The 17,886-nt window shown below is 41.2% G+C and overlaps 4 protein-coding genes across 4 annotated transcripts in view; all 4 read right to left on the reverse strand.

The window, feature by feature from the left end:
• si:dkeyp-84f3.5 (uncharacterized protein LOC334144 homolog) overlaps positions 1 to 7,167 on the reverse strand; it is a 67,934-nt gene extending 60,767 nt beyond the window's left edge. Inside the window, exon 1 of the mRNA XM_037453804.2 lies at positions 7,048 to 7,167. The gene's annotated coding sequence lies outside the window, so the exon portion shown is untranslated. The remainder of the gene's footprint in view (positions 1 to 7,047) is intronic.
• On the reverse strand, positions 37 to 1,475 carry LOC119197364 (chemerin-like receptor 1). Its single transcript, XM_037453599.2, has 2 exons — positions 1,468 to 1,475; positions 37 to 1,320 (listed from the first exon to the last, which is right to left on the reverse strand). Exons 1-2 carry the CDS (start codon positions 1,473 to 1,475, stop codon positions 174 to 176), a joined length of 1,155 nt encoding a protein of 384 aa, XP_037309496.2. The 3' UTR covers positions 37 to 173.
• Positions 5,229 to 7,158, reverse strand: LOC134132870 (chemerin-like receptor 1). Its single transcript, XM_062565523.1, has 2 exons — positions 7,137 to 7,158; positions 5,229 to 7,026 (listed from the first exon to the last, which is right to left on the reverse strand). Exons 1-2 carry the CDS (start codon positions 7,156 to 7,158, stop codon positions 6,005 to 6,007), a joined length of 1,044 nt encoding a protein of 347 aa, XP_062421507.1. The 3' UTR covers positions 5,229 to 6,004.
• Positions 7,168 to 9,532: 2,365 nt separating the features above from the next.
• On the reverse strand, positions 9,533 to 15,648 carry LOC119197358 (chemerin-like receptor 1). Its single transcript, XM_037453582.2, has 3 exons — positions 15,604 to 15,648; positions 12,492 to 12,700; positions 9,533 to 12,153 (listed from the first exon to the last, which is right to left on the reverse strand). Exons 1-3 carry the CDS (start codon positions 15,646 to 15,648, stop codon positions 11,007 to 11,009), a joined length of 1,401 nt encoding a protein of 466 aa, XP_037309479.2. The 3' UTR covers positions 9,533 to 11,006.
• Positions 15,649 to 17,886: the final 2,238 nt, after the last annotated feature.

Consider the following 17,886-nt stretch of genomic DNA (forward strand, 5'->3'; position numbering starts at 1 on the left):
TCAGTGAACCAACCAAAGTCAAATTACACAAATCAATCCATATAAGGTGGAAGTGCAGTTCAGTCTTGGATAATCTTTACAAAGAGATCTACAAACATAGAAATAAAAGAACTTTGATGCATCAATTTATTTACCACAGTTTTAGATTTTTCTCCTTCATGTCATGGGAAACCTTATACTTGAGTATTACGGGACAACATCTCTCTACTCTGACTGGTGTCCACTGACTTTGTTCCAGTGTTACGGCCAGAAACCTCTTCCTTGAAGGCAGTCTCCAAAACATTCAGGATGGATTTGCAGACTTTATCCTTGAAATCTTGTCCCATGAACACATAGAGCAGTGGGTTCAGGCAACTGTTGAGAAAGGCCAGGCTGCTTGCTATAGGGATTCCAATAGTGATGACATGGTCTAATGTAACACTTCGGATAGAAAGTAGAGAATTTGCCAACTCTATTAAAACCACAATGTGAAAGGGAGCCCAACACAGGAAGAAAGCAGTGATAACAGCAGCAATGATCTTAAAGGAGCGACTTGAGTGGCTGGCCAGGGTGCGGTTTCTTCTGATGTGATGGATTATGACAGCATAACAGGAGACAATGACAGTGAAGGGGACAACAAATCCCAGGAGGAAGCGGGTGATGACCATGGCCTTTTGCCGAAATAATCCCAGCTGATACAGAGACTCGTTCTCGAAGTCGTCAGTAAGAGCATAGTTGTTGAAGCAGTTGATGACATCTGCATTGTGAAACGATGGAACAGTGTCCCTGAAGATGAAGTATGGAGTGCTGAGTATCAGAGCCAGTACCCAAACCCCCAGACTCACAAAGGATGCCTTGCGTACACTTCGGTGGTTCTGGGCCCAGACGGGCCACACCACAGACACACATCTGTCCACACTGATCACCACCAGAATGTAGACACTGGCATACATGTTCAGAAAGCTTATCGTGGTGTTCAGTTTGCACATGAATTTTCCAAAAGGCCAGTGGAAATCCAAAGCTGTGTAGATGACACTCAGGGGCAGAAATGCTGTGAAGAGGAAGTCGGCCACAGCGAGGTTGAGGAACCACACAGTGTTCACTGTTTTCTTCATCTTGAAGCCGGTCACCCAGATAACCACACCGTTGCCGAGCACACCAAGAACAAAGGCCAGGCAGTAAAAGATGAGAGACATGATGTGTAGACCCTTTCTCAGCTCAGCATACTCGTCCTCATATTCATACTCATTGTCCCCATTCAAAGAGTCGTTCCTTCCAGTGGCGTCTGATGTTTTGATGTGATAGGAAGGGGTAGAAGTCATCTCGATCAGTATTTGGGTCCTGTCAAAGCAACATGGAAAAACAATATTAATATTGTTTGTCTTTCATTCAATAACAGTCTTAAAACATATTATGCATTATAACACGGGTAGCTGAAATCCAGCGTTCTGATTGGTTGAGAATGAGTTGCGGTGCTGAATACTGCACCCCCACATGACTTACTCTCAAATAATCACAACACTGTATTTCATCTCCCGTGTTATAAAAGCCTTATAAAAGGTACTTGAGGCTGTACTTTATCTTCAATAATGGAACAGTTCGAGGGTTTCCTAATTGCCGTCCTTTATGGATTTCTCTTATCTTTCCCCAAAAGAGGGTTTTTGATGGGAGTTTTTTCTCCTGTCAGGTATTAGATAAGCAATTGGATGCAAAGTATTGCATCAGATAAACTGTGATAAACCATTAAGTACTGTGATCTTATATGTTGTGTTGTAATTGAAGTGTACTAGTTATAAGATGAAGACAAACTATGTATACTATGTTATATTCACTCTTTGAGGCATAACGCCAAAATGTTTCTACATAGAATGCATTGGAAGGTGAGGGAGAGATAAGACAGAGCAGTTTCAGGTTACATTAGCCGTTTCACGCCTGGATGTGAAAAGGCTGAACCAGGAGGAGATTCTTTGAAGAAGAAGCCAATGACATTCAAATGCACCCAAGAGACGGCCCCTCCGGGAGTCTTTAAAGTACCTAACTGGGAAAAGAACAGTTAGAATATTCCTGCAGCCACTCTGATAAGTCACCTTTGACTTGGATGGAGAATTCTTTATTTTGTGAAATATATTACTATTCACATTGTTGTTAACTTTGTAATTGTAGACCTTATTCTTTGTTTAGTTATTAATTACTTTTTGATTTTTTAAAACCTGAGCTAGTTGACCGTTTCCTGCCTGGACGAGAACAAAGGAAGGATGATCTCCCTTGTGCCTTTCAAGAACCCAACACCGTCTAGAGGAAAACTAGTCCCTCTATGTGCACGTAAACAGCATTGGGTCCCAGTACAGTTCACATTGTTCACATTGATCCGAGCGTTCCATATCACTGCGCACTCAAAGTAACACGTTAGATTCTGCGGGACCATTAGATGAGGTTTTAGCTTTTAGCTCGGTGGTGATCGCCGGAAATCCCACAAATAATCATTTTGAGGCAATGCGAGCTTTCGCAACAGGACAATTAAGGTGGACGTCATGAGCGATGTTAATGAATGAGATGTTGGGGGACCCAATGCTGTTTGCATGCACGTACGGGGACTAATTTTTCTCTAGATTGATGAAATGTGATACAAAACATTTGGTGCCTAAAACTTTTTGTGCTGAAAGGCAGCCATTTACTTACTTTTTATAATTTTGTTAGTCGGGCCTAACTACACCTTCTAACTGTTACATTATTGGACGATAAAGTACAGCCTCTTGTACCTTATTGCTTTAATAGACAACACATTTTCATTGTATTGAATTATTTTACTTAGAAACATAAGTCTGAGAATGGATAAACAGCTTAATCTAAACACTTGTCTTTCTCCAATGGTGCTCTACGAGGATTTAATTTTTGGCTTCAGTTTACAAATGCAACAAGTAATGGAAATCGAGAGAACAAAAATGAAGATTTAATGAAGAAAGATTTAAGTACTGGTGTAATTTCCAGTTGTCAACATTCTCTGGATTCAAAGACACATAAAACACAAAAACTAAATTGGCCAGGTCAGAAAATATAAATGTGTCGTCATCTGGCTTGCTGAAAGACTTTGTTTAATTGTTTTATAAAACACTTGTTGATCAGTGGCAGCTGAAGCGTGGCATGTAACAGTGTTCTCTGAGCTCTACAGGATGTTAGATAGTCACATGTTGCTGCCATGGTTATCACTCAGGTTCAAAAGTGGTAAATTATATCGTTCAATCAGGAGGTACACGGGCCGTTTATCTGAAGAAAGTAACAAACAGTTGACTACTTGTTCATCCACAATGCCCTCGTTAAAACAAGGTTTAATGCATCTGTGTTGTTTGTTGCTTCAAGAGACCACAACCAGAGCCAGATTGTGAAGAATGTGTTTCTGTCTCATTAAATTATCTCCAATGTCATTAGAAAATTAAAACAGTTCCTCTCTGTGGCTGTAAGACGTTTAACCAAATAACTGTTATCTTTCTGAACCTGAACCGTCCTTTACTGTGAAAATTGGTATTTTGTTTGTTTAGTTATTGTTCTAACTAAATGAACAGGCTGTTGCTGTAGAAAGGCCAACATTGAGGCATAAATCAAAGATGAACAAAAGCTTTTGTTTGACTAACACATTTTCTATTCATAAAGTGTCATTTACACAAAAAAAGCACTAACCAGCAACCAGCAAAGTTTAGATGTTTTAATCCTCCAAATTAGTTCATATCAGTGTCATTCTAACAACAAAAATGTGAAATTAAAAAAATAATACCTTTCTTAAAATTGTCGAATTGTCGAGTTGAATCCCTGGCGGAAGAAATTAAATTGAAAGATTGAAGTCTTTAAGGTTTGACTAACACATTTTCTATACATAAAGTGTCATTTACACAAAAAGCACCAAGCTCTTTCAATCAAAGTTAAGAAAACCCCAATTTTTTGAGTATCATATTGAGTATCATATTTGAGTATTTGAGTATCATATTTCCTTTTGACAACAGACATGTAAAATTCTAAGAAAATAATACCTTTCTCAAAACTGTCCTGTTGGTCAAAGTTGAATCTGTGGCAGAAGTAATAGAATGAAAAGAATGAAGTCTTTACAGAGAGATGTGATGATAGTAACGCCCACAAAGAGAAGGGCGTAGCCCAAATATGAAACAAACATCTGCAAAGAGTGAGTTGGATGAATATTAACTTTTGTATCCATGAACTGAAGTTCAAAATCAACACTGACAAAATTCTCAGTAAATGCAACTAATGTAAGTGCAGTTCAGCTCTGTTTCCCATCACAATGCCATCAGAAGTCATGTGACTCCAGTCGGTGTGATGGCTGTGACTGAACTCTGTGTGTGATGCTTTGTAGTTTGGCTCATAAGCACAGACAGCCAGTCTGATGCAGTCCTGTCTGTCAGTAAGCCAGCAACACTCTGCTGACAAGTCCTCAAAAGTCACAGTCCCTTGAACTGTCTTTCAGCTCGACGTCATTTCACATATCAACCGTCCACATGTCGTCTGCACCTGGCAAAGCAAATTCCCCCTGGAATTTGGCTATAACCTCCTTTGTATCAACAGGCAGCGATGGGTTTAAAACGTTGGTGATTACGTTCACATCAACTCTACAGATATCCTTGGATTTAAATAATTATAATACTAATAAATACGAGAATATTTCTCTATATATTTATAATCATGATACTTAAAGGCATTGTGTCACCTCACATAAGTTAAACAAAACAGATACATGAGCACTGCAAATGCAAGTGAATAAATGAATGAGCACAAGCTTGCGTGGATATAGCCACAGTGGAATAGAAAGGACCCATCTACGTTGTGCAACAGTCTCTGCACCGGTGAAGTTAGGTCTCAGTTTACTCGACAGATGCTCGTTTTTCCGCTTTGAGATGATTCAAATCAGTCTGAAATGTGATAAGGAAGACAGGAAGCAAGTAAGGATAACCACAGTGAAGATCTTAAAAGACGAGTGGCTTTCTGCATTCACCAACTTAATTAAAGTCATAATGTGATTAAGAGAATAATCAGTATAATATGACATCATGTAAAAGCTACTGATGATTTCTGGCATTTGAAAGTCTTTTCAAAGTATTTTTACATAAATGACTGATTATTTATCAGCTTCCTGACTACTGTGGTAGAATAATTGGTGGTCTTACTAGTGTAAGACGGAAGTAAAGATATGTCACAGAAACAGAACTAGTCTTTTTGAGCTTTATTCTTTGCAATGAATGGTCCTACAGAGTGAATCAGTCCACATGATAAAGAACTGTGCTACTCTGAAACAATTGAGTTGTCTTTTTAACAGATATAAAAACACAGGGGGTATGTGGTTTACATCCCTGCTACATGGACTACTTTCCAAGGTCCAATAGGCAGAAAACACCATTTAAGATACTGGAGGAAGAAACAAATACATATTCTTAAAGAAAATAATTTCAGAGAGGGGTCCTCGATAGGTTGGAATTTTATATCACATATATGAAACCAGGGTGGGACTCAGGATGGTTTTTTTGTTACTCTACTTGACTTGGGTCGGTTTAATTGTGAAACAATTATTGTGTTTGCACTATTAATGGTTAATTATAATATATAAATTGTCAAATGTTACATGACTGTTTGAATATAAAGATATAATAATGGATATGAAAATTGATCCTGCAGCAGAAGAAAAGTGGTTATGTACTGATATTTTATCAGTATTAGCATTGGAATAATGGTTTGATGGAAAAGAAGGTTAAATAGCCTGGTTTACAATGGCATTGTAGACAGTGTAGTATTTTCCCAAAATAAAAAAGGTATTTCTTTAATAAAATTAACAAATGCATCATAACATTCAACCGATTGGAAACCATCCATGGTCAACTCACATAAATCAATCTAAATGAGGTGGAAGTCTTGGATAATCTTTACCTCTTGTCTTGACGATTCCATAAAATTAGCAAAAAAGTACGTTGATAAATCCATTTTTTAAATTTACAGTTTCAGAATTATTTCCTCCATGTCATGGGAAACCTTATACTTGATTATTACGGGACAACATCTCTGTACTCTGAATGGTGTCCACTGACTTTGTTCCAGTGTTACGGCCAGAAACCTCTTCCTTGAAGGCAGTTTCCAAAACATTCAGGATGGATTTGCGGACTTTATCCTTGAAATCTTGTCCCATGAACACATAGAGCAGTGGGTTCAGGCAACTGTTGAGAAAGGCCAGGCTGGTTGCTATAGGGATTCCGATAGTGATGACATGGTCTAATTTATCACTTCGAATAGAAAGTAGAGAATTTGCCAACTCTATTAAAGCCACAATGTGAAAGGGAGCCCAACACAAGAAGAAAGCAGTGATAACAGCAGCGATGATCTTAAAGGAGCGACTTGAGTGGCTGGCCAGGGTGCGGTTTCTTCTGATGTGATGGATTATGACAGCATAACAGGAGACAATGACAGTGAAGGGGACAACAAATCCCAGGAGGAAGCGGGTGATGCCCATGGCCTTTTCCCCAAACAGTCCCAGCTGATACACAGACTCGTTTTTGTTGTCGTCAGAAAGAGTAAAATTGTTGAAGCAGAGAATGACATCTGCATCGTTATAAGATGGCCCAGTGTCCCTGAAGATGAAGTATGGAGTGCTGAGTATCAGAGCCAGTACCCAAACCCCCAGACTAACGAAGGATGCCTTGCGTATACTTCGGTGGTTCTGGGCCCAGACGGGCCACACCACAGACACACATCTGTCCACACTGATCACCACCAGAATGTAGACACTGGCATACAGGTTCAGAAAGCTTATCGTGGTGTTCAGTTTGCACATGAATTTTCCAAAAGGCCAGTGGAAATCCAAAGCTGTGTAGGTGACACTCAGGGGCAGAAACGCTGTGAAGAGGAAGTCAGCCACAGCGAGGTTGAGGAACCAAACCGTGTTCACGGTTTTCTTCATCTTGAAGCCGGTCACCCAGATAACCACACCGTTGCCGAGCACACAAAGAACAAAGGCCAGGCAGTAAAAGATGACCACACACGTCTGAATCAACCAAGTAGCTCGGAAAGGACATTACTTACCACATATTTTTGGTACATGTGAGAGTGCAAATTTCAAATTTCATGAGCAGCAACCGATTAGCACTGCTTGTTTGGAGATGACGGTCCACCGCTCCAGGCCGGAGGAGCCATTTCTCACGGAACGTCTTAAAGTGGTAACGACTATGACATCATGACGCACGCAATATACGTTTGTGACGTTATTCCAGGCTATAATCTACCCTGTAGATAGAACCACACAAATAACTTTTGAAAACATAGTATAGTAAACAAAGTATTTATACATAATCACAAATTACTGACTACATTAGGTAGAAAAATTGCTTATCTCACACATGCTGAAGTAAAGATATATCACAGAAACAAAACTTTATTCTTTGTGTGGCAAGTTTGAGGTGGGGTAGGAACTACCCCGATAATCTATATTTTAACTAGGAGAAAAAAAAGGAAACTAAAGGAAACCAGCAACGCCACCCTGGGAGAAATCACCCAGGGAAAAGAAAGAAATCTATGAATAAGGTAAATTACTAAATCTAAACAAAAGGACAACACAAGTTCGTTACACTGAGCAGGCGAGAGACGTGTTTCCAAAAGCATATACAAGTTTATTTGGCACAATTCAAGTCTAAAAAGGTAATCCTATTTGTATAAATGATCATGTTTTCCAGGGCTGGGGCATTCGTGCTCAAGGTGAGTGAGGGGTGGAGGTATAAACTTAAAATGGGAGCACCACAATCCAAAATCAACACTCCAAACACACAAGGGCAAAGCAAAACAAAGGAGGGGAGTGAATAAGACACTACACACGAAGGGACACCATCACCAAACAGGATCACCAGTGAGGCCCTCAGCACCTGGAATCACAAAGATGGACAGTTAATGGGAGACTGAAAATAAATTCGACAACAATAAAGATCCAATACAAATCCAAAAGAAAGGAAAATATCTAAACAGGTTACAGTTTGAACTCAAAGAACTAAACCATCAAATAATCAAAAATAGCTACAAAAATAATAAAGAAAAATCTCCCTTGCCATCCACCTCCTATTTCAGGCAGCTAAACATGAAAACATAATACAACAGGCATTAAAATGCGGACACCGGGATTTCAACACCCGAATGCAGCAGCAGGCAATGTCCGTAAAAAGTGTGGGTTTTATCCCCCCACAAAGCAGCAGCAGTCCAAATACGGTTCCGGGTAGTCGGGACCTCAGCGTGGCATAGCTCCGGGACAAAATGAGCAAACACGCAGTCCGACCTGTCAGCGCCTGCACATAAACGCAAGTTTATTACGGTGCAGACCGCCGACGCGCGATAGACTGCAACATACCTGCACGGTGGAACAATTTGCTCAACCCTGCAGAGAGTGCCGAGCGTCTGCCGAACCTGCAGCCAGGTAAACCCGGAAGGGGGAGGTGCGTACCAGCTGTCAGAGAGCGAGCAGATCTACAGGTCCCTACTTATATAATAAATTAAGGGGGAAAATAATGCGAGTGGGCAGAGCCACTGGAAAAGCAGTCAGCCTGCTACATTTGCAAAAAGGCTTCAATGGTCTTACAAATTGCTATCTGCATGAGAAACAACTAGGCTTCTCTGAAACAATTGAGTTGTCTATTTAATCTGATTGGACAGTTCTCTCTACTTGTCAAAGAATATCCTAAAGACATAAATCGATGCACAGATATAGCAAGCCAACAAAGTAAAAATGCATACTGCTGAAGTCTGCATTTGTACTGTTTTTCATACACAACTATTAAAGTATTCATTAGGCGTGTATTAGTATGTCCTGTGAGTACACAATCAAATGGCTATCAAAGAATATGGCTTGTAGCAATCAAAATTGTGTAATCAATTTTTGTTTTGAAAAATTGTGTTTCTACTGTGCAACATCAGTGTCGATGTGATTTTGTGGCGGTGAGGTTAGTGCAAATAAACGTTTAAAAGTTCTACAGCTTGAAGAAGTGCCCGTAAAAGTAAAATGAAAAAGCAAGACCTTCAAGACAAATTTTCAGATTAACCTTAAGAAATTATTAGGGATTATTTTTGTATTTAAAATGTGAAAAGGCCAAAAGTCAATGAGTGTCATTTTTTGTTGTATTTGCTTCTTTATGTCATGGACAGCTAATCAAAACAGTATATCCAGTCTAAATCCATAATTTATTGGCCAATAAACAAATAACCTAATGCATTTGGGCAACTGTTGAGAAAAGCCAGGCTTATTGCTTTAAGGACTCCAACAGTGAAGACATAAGTAGTCATTGGATTCACCAACTCAATTAAAGCCATGTTGTGATTAAGAGAATATTCATATGACATTATGTAAAATCTACTGATAATTACTGACGTTCCCACTGAAAGTCTTTTCAAAGTATTTATACATAATCACAAATTACTGAAATTTCTGACTACATAGGTGGAAAAATTGCATATCTCACACATGCTGAAGTAAAGATATATCACAGAAACAAAACTTTATTTTTTGCAAAAAGGCTTCAATGGTTTTACAAATTGCTATCTGCATGAGAAACAACTAGGCTTCTCTGAAACAATTGAGTTGTCTATTTAGCGGATATAGAAACACAGGGGTTAGCGGTTTACAACCATGCTACACAGAGGTCGGTAGGCAGAAAACAGAAACTAAGATAGCAGAGGAAGAAACCAAAACATATATTTAAAGTAATTAAACTCAGAGAGGGGTCTCGGTCTTGGAAGCTTGGAATCTGATATCTTATATTGGAGTGAAAGTCAGGGTGGGAATCAGGATGGTTTTACTGTCAGTCTACTTGATGTGGATGTGGTATTACACACAGTGTTTGCACTATTAAAAAGGATGTAACTCAATCAGTGTGTTGCAAGGATGTTTTTTTCTCCTGCTGAAGCTCGCTCTTTATCTGAGAATCCGTGATGTGTAGAACAGCTCTCTCTACTGGCTGAAACTAAAATAACAAGAGGCTAAAATAAAAGGGTACCAGCAACAGGACCCCGATAACGATCCCACTTACCAAGAACCAGGCTGGGCAGTAGAAAAAAAGAGACATGCTGTTTGGTGAATTGTCGTCACAACATACATGAATAGCTGTAAAAGTTGCATTAGTCTAGCAGTAGTCTTTTTTTCATCCATTTTGTGACACCTAATTTTGACAGTAATTCATGAAAAAAAACACTTGTACTGTAAGCCCATTTTTTTCTCGTTTTATTTATATAATTATTTCATGACTCTTTTATGATTCATCATCATCATTATTGATTCAAATAAACACCATGTAAACATACTTGTATGAAGCGAGAGAGGTCGCTACATGCTACAATATTACATACCCAGGCTTACGTTTTGAATCGGTGGTCATTCTATTTTTCCATGGCTCTGTTTTGTGTGACAGTTAAGCCACATTTCTTTTATTAAACAGCCTGTCCTTGCTGTAATCCAATTAGTATGCAATTTTATGAAGCCAACAGTTCTAATTCAAATCTTTTTTTTACACAAGCAAGGAAAATGAATCCAAATCCACCACATACTGCATGTGACAGATGAAAAAAAACAAAGCTCCAACAATCATGCAAACCGACAGTGTTACAACAGAGTAACTATCCTAACGTAATACCTATTTTGAAACAAGTGGTAGGTTCTTTTGTACAAATTACGTAACAAGTTGCCAACAACAGAACTGCAGAAATGTATTGTAGCCATTTGTTCTGGATGATTACAACATTTTGCTACCACATAATTCACAACCTTTTGAAAAGATCCTTAACCATAAATCTGTCCCATTAGATTGTTAATACTTCAGGGGTAATTAAAAGGCAGCAGTCTGATAACTGATCAGTTAACCAAACATAGTCAAATTACATAAATTAATTCATATGAGGTGGAAGTGCTTCACATTCTATTGTCTTGAGAGTTTTACAAAGATAGCTAAATGAAACTTTGATACATCGATTTATTCAGTTTCATAATTTCTTCCTTCACGTTACGGGAAACCTTAGACTTCAGTATTACGGGACGACATCTCTCTACTCTGACTGCTGTCCACTGACTTTGTTCCAGTGTTACGGCCAGAAACCTCTTCCTTAAAGGCAGTCTCCAGAACATTCAAGATGGATTTGCGGACTTTATCCTTGAAATCTTGTCCCATGAACACATAGAGCAGTGGGTTGAGGCAACTGTTGAGAAAGGCCAGGCTGGTTGCTATAGGGATTCCAATAGTGATGACATGGTCTAATGTAACACTTCGAATAGAAAGTAGAGAATTTGCCAACTCTATTAAAACCATAATGTGAAAGGGAGCCCAACACAGGAAGAAAGCAGTGATAACAGCAGCAATGATCTTAAAGGAGCGACTTGAGTGGCTGGCCAGGGTGCGGTTTCTTCTGATGTGATGTATTATGACAGCATAACAGGAGACAATGACAGTGAAGGGGACAACAAATCCCAGGAGGAAGCGGGTGATGGCCATGGCCTTTTGCCGAAATAATCCCAGCTGATACAGAGACTCGTTCTCGAAGTCGTCAGTAAGAGCATAGTTGTTGAAGCAGTTGATGACATCTGCATTGTGAAACGATGGAACAGTGTCCCTGAAGATGAAGTATGGAGTGCTGAGTATCAGAGCCAGTACCCAAACCCCCAGACTCACAAAGGATGCCTTGCGTACACTTCGGTGGTTCTGGGTCCAGACGGGCCACACCACAGACACACATCTGTCCACACTGATCACCACCAGAATGTAGACACTGGCATACAGGTTCAGAAAGCTTATCGTGGTGTTCAGTTTGCACATGAATTTGCCAAAAGGCCAGTGGAAATCCAAAGCTGTGTAGGTGACACTCAGGGGCAGAAACGCTGTGAAGAGGAAGTCGGCCACAGCGAGGTTGAGGAACCACACAGTGTTCACTGTTTTCTTCATCTTGAAGCCGGTCACCCAGATAACCACACCGTTGCCGAGCACACCAAGAACAAAGGCCAGGCAGTAAAAGATGAGAGACATGATGTGTAGACCCTTTCTCACCTCAGCATACTCGTCCTCATATTCATACTCATTGTCGTTATTCAAAGAGTCTTTGCTTCCAGTGGCGTCTGATGTATTGATGTGATAGAAAGGGATAGAAGTCATCTCGATCAGTATTTGGGTCCTGTCAAAGCAACATGAAAAAACAATATTGACATTGTTTGTCTTTTATTTAATAACAGTCTGAAATTATATTATGCATTAGACAACTCTGACAAAAACATATTTTATTTTATTGTATTTCTGAGAAACATTATTACAAGTCTGAGAATGTTGGAACAGCTATATCTAAACACTTTAGGCATGAGTCAAAGAGGAACAGAAACTTTCTATTCATAGTCCACACAAAAAGCACCAAGCTCTCTAAATCAAAGAGTTCTTAATACACCAAATCAGTTCATTTCAGTGTCATATTTCCTTTTAACACCAAAACCGTAAAATTCTAAGAAGAAGAAGAAATACCTTTCTGAGAAACGTCCTGTTGGTCCAAGTTGAATCCGTGGCAGAAGTAATGAATTCGAGTCTTGAGGGAGAGATGCGATGACAGTAACGCCCACAAAGAGGAGGAAGTACAGCCAGTACGCAACAATCTGTTTTACCAATTTTGGGGGAACTACAACGTGTTTGTACAAACAGTTGGCATCACTTTGCCTCTGCTGATGACAATCATGCTGACACCATAACAGATGAAGCAATAACTGCTCTACACAACTGTTTCAAAAGTACACCTTGGGACATGTTCAGGGATGCTGCCACCAAGGAGAATCACATCAATCTGGTGGATACATATCAACAGTGATGTCATATCCTGCATTGGTCACCAACCTTTTCAAGCCCCAGATCCCTGACCACTTCCTTAATGACAGGCAAGATGTGCCTATTGTGGCATTAAGAGAGAAAGACTGTCGAGACTGTACTTACAAGTAGAAACTTTTCATAAATTGGTGTGACCAACAACACACAAAATGAATTAACTTCAGTGCAACATTAAAAGGAACTTATACGTTGACCTCACATAAGATGAACAACAAAACACATCTGCAAAGAGTGGGTTGGATGAAAATTAACTTTTGTATCCACTGACAAAACTCTCAGTAAATGCAACTAATGTAAGTGCAGTTCAGCTCTGTTTCCCATCACAATGCCATCAGAAGTCATGTGACTCCAGTCGGTGTGATCGCTGTGACTGAACTCTGTCTGTGATGCCTTGTAGCTTGGCTCATAAGCACAGACAGCCAGTCTGATGCAGTCCTGTCTGTCAGTAAGCCAGCAACACTCTGCTGACAAGTCCTCAAAAGTCACAGTCCCTTGACCTGTCTTTCAGCTCGACGTCATTTCACATATCAACCATCCACATGTCGTCTGCACCTGGCAAAGCAAATGCTTCCTGGAATTTGGCTGCAACCTCCTTTGTATCAACAGGCAGCGATGGGTTTGAAACGTTGGTGATTACGTTCACATCAACTCTTCAGACATCCTCAAATCTAAATAATTATAATAATAATAAAAATGAAAATATTTATATGTATATTTATAGTCATGATTCTTAGAGGCACAAAGCAGCTACACAAGCACTGCAAATGTAAGTGAATAAATGAGTCTCGCTTTCCGCTTTGACATGATTTTAATAAATTTATGTTGTGGAGTCTGTTGATTGTGCACACGACTCTTCAGTTGCATGCCGTTATAAGGAGCTGGTGGCCGGGGCAGTTCTGTATGCAAATCCAGGTGCACGAGAATGCACGTTCAGGGGAGCGCAGTTGAGAAAAGTGGCTGTGTTTGAGATATTATTGAATCAGGAGTAGATTTTATTCTGACGTTGGTCTTCCAAGAGCAACTGTTCGGTCTGATTGTACTGTATCATCAGCAAATGTGTGGATGATGTGGTCAACACAAAGGCCATATATTCTTCTAAGAAGCCGAGCACAGGAAGCAAGTACTGTATTGGGCGCCGTTTGTAAAATGTTGCACGTTCTAAAATCCTCCGCAGTTTTTGTACATTTAGCATTATCATATGAATAAAAATAGCAGGACAATATTCACATGTCCCCAGAGGGAGCACTTAAGGGGGCGCTAGAGAGCACTTTTTTTTCATCCCCAAATTGCACGACCCCAAGAATATCTAAATTTTTCGCACTTCTGAAGCGCATGCAAAAATTCAAGAGTTTTTGAACATGGCAAAAGCCCCAAAAGTGCGATTGAAGTGGTGAAATAATAATTAGAAGACGAATTCTTCGAAACACAATAGGGCTTATCCAGTTCATGTCCATCAAAGCTATCGGGTTTAATCAAGAATGAGAACATGGGTCCATACTTCTGAAATTCCCGAAATCGTGTTGTAAACTCACACTTAAGTCCGCTGATGTATTTGCATATTTCAGTGGTGCTGATGCTGTGCTCCGTGGACAGTTCCCTTAAGTGTCTAAAGTCGCTTGAAAAAATGTCAGCTTTCCAACTAAAGCAGCCCATGTGTCGTACATGTCCATAACTGTTTGCCCTGCACCTTGCATGTGTAGATTAAGCTCGTTGAGGTGTCCTGTAATGTCCTGCAGTTCGGGATAGTCTTGGCCTTTTTCAGCCAGGAAGGCCTTTGTAGCATCAAAACAGCTGACGCAGCTGACGCAGCTTAACCACCTGACTGCTGGGTGGAGAGTGTGAAATGTATGTTCCTCTTCGTGTGCTTTTTACATGTTTTATCTATAGAGCAGATGTTGTGACAATGCAGTAAATAACGCTATGACCATATAAGGCACACAAGGGAACTGAGGGATGAAGGAGTACAGGAAGCGTGAAGATAAATCACTATCTGACACAGTGCTCCTAGGACAGAATGGTACAGAGGGAGGGGGGACACCTGGGCATCTTGGACAATAGCCGTTTGAGACCAGAACCAGCTCAAACTAGTCTTCAAGCACGTGAGGAGATTATAAAAAGGGTCATAGTCAGACAACAGGCAGACTCTTAGATGGATCGCTTGACGATACGTGTGTAGGGTCTCCAGGTGCACCTGCGGGGAATTGCTCAATGTATCTATTTCTCTTCTAAATAAATGTTAACTTTTTAACTTGACGTGCCGGGTTCTTCTCATCAACCAACTCGGAGGGAGAGGGATAGAGGGCGCAGTTCATTTCCTCGAGCAGAGATGTGAACTGTCGGTGTGTTAGAGCAGATCGCTTAAGCTATGAAGTTAACATCTTTCCCCACTGTAGCCATAACCTCATTAAGATCTGAATTTTACATTTTTGCACACAGATTTTCTTGGTGTATTATGTGTTGCGCCCTCAGTGCGCATGTAAGTGCGCAGGTATAACCAGTACACCAGCTTCACCACTAGGCGGCAGCAGCGCGATTGGAATGGTGGTGGCTTTATCTAAGCCCGCTCCTGCAGAGCCGGCTTGTTCCGGTTCTGAGCAGGGGAGAACGTCGGCAGTTGGCGCTGCGGTGCTGAGGACTATGTTTTTGTGTTTTGCAGTCACCTGCCATGAATAAATAAAAAGTGGAACAAGACCAACCCTGATGTGCCATCTTTGAGGGTGTTACATATGCAGTGAAGTTTCATGATGGGGTGACCAACTTGTTCCTCGATTAATGTGACTGCTCCCCGCTGTTTCCCGACCATGGCGGGGGCACCATCTGTTGTCACTGTGTTAACTTATACTTATAAGAAACGGAAGCCGAATGTAGGTTAATAATATTTATTACAAAGGGGTCTAATCCGACCCCACATACACAGACACACTGCAGGCTCCGAGCGCCCCGAGTTACCCTGCAACACACCGCGGTCAAACCCGCTTAGCACAGCACAGCACACCTGTGTATAAGGCCAACCACGGCAAATCACGGCACACACTGCAAGCACCCCCCCTTCAGTTCACACTATAGGTCGGGGTTTGCCCGGAGCACTGCAGGAGGTGTACTTGGAATGTGGAGAGAGTGATCAGAAAGCAAACAAACAAACAAAAACTTAAAGTGGTTAGTCCGCTCTTACATCTAAAACACACAAAGTAAACAAAATACAATGGACCAGGAGCGGACTAACCGCTAAGAACAAAAAACAAAACTAACAAAAGGACAGCAGGTAGCGGGACAATAACTGAAACACAAAGATACACAATTACCAACAATGACCTTTTAATTCATACTTTAATTTAATTAAAAACCCAACATACCTGCTGCATCAAACTCACACCCATTCATTCCCTCTTTGCCCGGATTGGTGCCTCTCCTCCCGATCCTATCATGCAAAACTCCATTAAAATCTACCACCCGTACATAAGAAAGAATAAACAAACATATTTACAAATCAAGAGAGAATGGAGCTGTCTCACCACTACTGGGGGCCCAACCATACCATGGCCACCCAACAGGAAACTGGCACTTCATGGCAAAGTGCCACTTCCCCTTTTATAGGTGCACTGCCTTGACCCCACAGCGCCACCACATGGTGCCACCTGCTACATTCCTCCCCATAAAAATGCATCGTCGACCCGACGATGTACATAAAACCGTAGATCCTAAAACCCCTCATCTAATCTAAGACCGATTGAGGCAATTTATGGGGGTTTGAGTGCTGCCCTGCAGTTTTCCTCGCTGACCTCCTATACTCGAACACTACAGGTCCACCAGTTTCCTTTATGGGTTCCTGAGCCGAAAGATTCACAAAATCAGATGTGCCCTTCTCCGGAATGCCATCCTTCTCCCCCTCAAACACTAAACCTGATCCAGGTTCAGCTGAAATAGGGCCGTCATTCACATCAGTTTCCATAAAACTATTGCTCTGAACCTCATCTTGAATCTCTTCCTCAACCCTCCTTTCTGGTATACTTCGCAGTTCTGCCCTATGAACCTGCCGAAGGGGCCCCTCCTGACACGCAGGTGCTATTGAGTACACCAGTCCTCGTTCCGGTGGTGAACGGACCACATGATAAGGAGTCGAATCCCAAAAATCCTGGATCTTGTTGCGTCCCCTAATGGAACGATTTCTTGCATATACCAGATCTCCCTGCTGAAAATCCGGGGCCAGGCAGAGGTCCTGATTCTGCGAATCTCTCTGAGAAATCCTACTGTCCACTCTCTGCTGTACCGACTCGTAGGCTGCCACTAACGACTTTTGATGCTCTGCTACCCACTCTTCTAAAGGAAGGTCCTCTTCCCCCTCCCTCCCCACCAAAAAATCTACTGGTAAATGTGGCTCCTTGCCAAACATCAGAAAGTATGGAGTCCTGCCAGTAGTTTGATGGACCGTGGTATTGTACGCAAATGTTACCTGTGAAAGATGGCGAGGCCACCTACGTTTCTGCTCATGGGGAAGAGTACGTAATAGATCGTGCAACGTGCGATTAAAGCGCTCACACTGACCGTTCCCCTGAGGATGGTATGGGGTCGTGCGACTTTTCTCAATGTTATACAATTTACACAGTTGACGAACCAAGTTACTCTCAAAATTCGCACCCTGGTCTGAATGAATGCGGCTAGGGACACCAAAAAGCTGGAACCAGTTCTTCACCAATACCTCAGCTACTGTGCTAGCCCGCTGATCTTTTGTAGGGACCGTCTGTGTGTACTTGGAGAAGACGTCCGTCATTACAAAGACATTCTCTCTACCATCTGTCGACGGCTCCAAGACAGTAAAATCTATTGCCAAAATTTCATGGGGCCGAGAGGCCTTGACTGTGCCCATAAAAGTTTTTACCTTCGGCTGCACTGCCTTTGACAAGACACATCTTTCACAGGTTTTACACCATTTCTCTACATCGCCATACATGTTAGGCCAATAAAACCGTGAGCGCACCAACTGCAGCGTTCGCTCAACCCCCTGATGACCCTGGTTGTCATGTAGGGAGCGTAGGATGTCCTT

This window comes from Pungitius pungitius, chromosome 11 (genome assembly GCF_949316345.1).
Source record: "Pungitius pungitius chromosome 11, fPunPun2.1, whole genome shotgun sequence".
Classification (NCBI taxonomy): domain Eukaryota; kingdom Metazoa; phylum Chordata; class Actinopteri; order Perciformes; family Gasterosteidae; genus Pungitius; species Pungitius pungitius.